Raw genomic sequence first — 3,475 nt, forward strand, 5'->3', positions numbered from 1 at the left:
CAGCACACGGTTTTGACAATAAGCAATTTAAAAGGTGAAGGCAGGAAGCTGCATCATCATCATCATCATCGTCCCTCTGCGGTCTTATATTAGCAAGCACACAAACATAAAAATGCATACAAGTTGAAGGAGAAAGGCGGGCAAGTTGCGCCGACGTGGGCCCCACACCAAACACCAGTTTGCAACTTCCAAACAGCTTCCTGTGGTTTTGTCACGCGTTTTTCCTTGCCAGTATACTATGCTTTAGCTGTCAACCTGACGGACCCGATCACCTCCCAATTCTCGCATGTGCTGCTGCCTTTTGGTTAAAGAATTAGGCAGGAGCGGGGGGTGACAAGTCTTGCCTTGTGCATCCACCCATCTTCCTTCCTCTCGCTCTCACGCCCTATCCCCAGCTGGACAATGCCGTCCGACCCACCGGGATCCGCCCGACCCTCCCGTGTTGCTCTGTGTTTGCATGATTGATTATATACAACTATAGACGAAAGCAACTTTACAATAGACCAAAATGGGTCATTGCTTGTGTTTGTGGAGAACTGAGATGCCGTATCACTTGTTGACCACTTGTGAAATTTGTCCCTATGGGTGGGGCGTTTTCAGGCTCCGCTGGCTAGCCTACTCTTCTGCTATCAGCGAGACCAAAAAAAAGAATTCACCATAGGTGTATTAGTCGGGGGAAATCAATTTCTAAGATGGAGAACAGAACAGAACTCGCTGTCGGTAAACCAAACATCGCACAGGAACAAGAAAACAAATTATGAATTCATACGGGTCCGAGAACCGAACCGTGTAAACATTAAGCCATAGCGACACAAACATAGTTTGAATCAATTACAACCACTTACTTTTACAAATCAAAGATAAAGAAACCCAATGACAATACCGAATGATCAGAGTTACATGTAAGATACAGATATGTTTCTTTGCACTAACTTTTGTTCCTTAGCATGGCCAACTCAATATCACCATGTGTTAACATGCCAAAACTTCTCTCAGGCTTCGGGCACCGGTCATCATCATTTGCTACTTACTTCTCTTTACATCGGAACTATGGAGGCGAATAACATAGAACCATAATAACCTAAACAAAACGCTAGAACATGATATGGGATAAAATATTCATGACTTTGATACTCTAAGGGCAAAGAACATTTCAGATATTTCTGGAAAGCTCTGGTAAGGGCATGAGGCTTCTGTTCATGCCGCCTTATTGGTTTGGCTTCAGGGCGGCATTCGGCCCTAGTCCAAGCCATGGCTGGTTCTCAAACTCCTTCTTGACTGGTGTTGCATCTGAAGGAGAAGCTTGGTATGGTGCCTTTGCATGCAGACTATATGAAAACAAAAGCACAAGTTAGACCCACAAACTAGGGTGGTAAGATAAGAAAAGATGATCATACAGTGAAATCATGAGTTCATGACAGCAAAAGCAACTTACCGATCCTTTCTCTTCTCAAGGAATCGGTGAAGTGACGCCTTTCTAGCAATTGGCAGATCTACAAGACAGAAAAGATTTTGTCAATAATCGGCACAATAAGAATCAGGGGCGTACACGTCAAACAACCCAATGGATATAGTACAATAAATCACTGGGTAATTACCAGAAGCATTCGGACGAGCAGACTTATGAGCATCAACGGGATCACTAGGCAAACTACTTGCTGGGGCCAGCACGGCCGGCTGGACCTTGGGGCTGTCTGCGACAGGTGTGGTCGCAGAGACGTTCTGAACAACAGGGATGCCCTTGCCAGCCAACTGCATTAGGCCCTTTGCCTTGTCGGCTGGGAAATCGTTGAACACGATCACCTTCCCACCATAGAAGATGGTGAGCTGGCTCTTGTCTTCCTCCCTGAAATTCATTTGCACGCAGCAATTAATAAGTATAGTTGCGGACTAACCTCGTTCTTTGGGAAACCATATTTTTGATTCGTTTAGAAACAAACTGGGCTCGATCAGCCGTGTTATATCGGCAAGTACACGGTTTAAGGTCGATTAGTGACACTTTCGAGCATGGGCAAACTTAGTAATATTAATAGCTCCGAGGATGTATGCTTGATTGCTCCATCCCAAGAAGAAATCATTTCAACCAGGGAGCAGTTGGTGGCAAATATAGAAATCGGTTATCGCAATCACTCTCAGCTAGATTTCAGGCCTTGCAGAATCCAGTACCGTTCAGATAAACTCGACATCTGACTTTCATGTGCATGGATTATGACTTGCGCTAATAGGCACAAGGCTAAAAATGGAGTAGAGGAAAGTGGCATGATCCAATACCTGGTAGCATCGGGGGCGGCGGCGTCGTGCAGGCCGGCGCTCTGCGGGAACAGCTCCATGGTCTCCTTCTTCCTGCCGGCCTCCTCGCCCTCCGCCCCGGGCAAAGGGCTCTTGGTGTCCGCCGCCCTCTGAGCCTCGGCCTCACCTGAAACCCAATCGAAGCCTCCACAGATCAGAGAGCTGGATTTCTTTCTCAATTCACTCCACCAGCTACCAAATTCCAGACCAAATCGACGCGAGGCGGACCTTCGTCCCGAAAATTCCGAAAACAAACCCAGATCTCGCGCGAAATCCCCATACAAGAGAACAGAAACATTTCTCCACGAATCGGAACGCAACCTCCCCAACCAACCAGTAAATAAATGAATGAAGTAGCGAACAGCAGCCCCGCTCACCCTTGTTGATTCCGAGGCCGAGCTCGGCCGCGGCGGCGCCGTTCTGGCGGACGTAGCGGCTGAGCAGGCTGCAGGCCATGGCGAAGCTGGTCGCCCTCTCCCCCTGCCTCGCGGAAGCCGCCGCCATCTCCGATCTCTCCCTCGGCTCCACCTCCGAACCTCCTCCCCTTCCTCCGAAGCTAGCCGCGGGGCGCAGACGGAATCGACGAAGCTCGCTCGTGGTTGCTAGTCTCGCGGCGGTGGTGGTCGTTGGCTCGGCTCGGCTTGCCTTCCTCGTGCTGCTGCCTGTCGTGCGTGCGTGCGGGATGGTGGTGTGTACGCGTCGTGCGCGTTGCGCGTTTATAAGGGAGGACGCGGTTTCTGCCTTGGCGAATTGAAATCTATTCCAGCCCCCCGCGGTGGAAAAGCCCGATTAATCTAGTGGGAGCGTGGGTGCCATTTCGATGGTTGGATTGGTTTTGTGCGTTTATATTAAAATTGAGCGGGGAGGGGACCGCGATGATTGCTGGAAATTTCGCACGTGGTTCGTGTGGTGTGGAGGTGGGGGGGCTTTCGGGGCCGGCACCTTTCGAAATTCTCTTTCCTTCTTTCTCTTTCTCTCTCTCTTCTTGCTTGCTTGCTTTGATGATATTTTCTCTAAGCGCGGGTGGGGCCGCCTTCCCCATGTGCGCGTGCTGTTGAGTGTTAACCGTGCGACTGCGATCGTGGGGCGTACTGTGGGAGTAGAACGCGAGCGGAGGGAGGCTGGGCTACGGGGGTGTTTGTTCAGATCCGGGTTTTGACCTCACACTGCTCTCTCACTGTTCCCT

At 50.0% G+C, this 3,475-nt stretch overlaps 1 protein-coding gene across 1 annotated transcript; it reads right to left on the bottom strand.

The window, feature by feature from the left end:
* Positions 1-775: 775 nt before the first annotated feature.
* LOC123425321 (protein TIFY 10b-like) lies at positions 776-3,106 on the bottom strand. The gene is made up of 5 exons (XM_045109004.1): positions 2,667-3,106; positions 2,272-2,416; positions 1,599-1,846; positions 1,436-1,493; positions 776-1,328 (listed from the first exon to the last, which is right to left on the bottom strand). The coding sequence occupies exons 1-5, from the start codon at positions 2,791-2,793 to the stop codon at positions 1,208-1,210; spliced, it is 699 nt and encodes a 232-aa protein (XP_044964939.1). The 5' UTR covers positions 2,794-3,106; the 3' UTR covers positions 776-1,207.
* Between the last annotated feature and the right edge of the window lie 369 nt (positions 3,107-3,475).

Source organism: Hordeum vulgare, chromosome 2H (assembly GCF_904849725.1).
Source record: "Hordeum vulgare subsp. vulgare chromosome 2H, MorexV3_pseudomolecules_assembly, whole genome shotgun sequence".
Lineage (NCBI taxonomy): Eukaryota > Viridiplantae > Streptophyta > Magnoliopsida > Poales > Poaceae > Hordeum > Hordeum vulgare.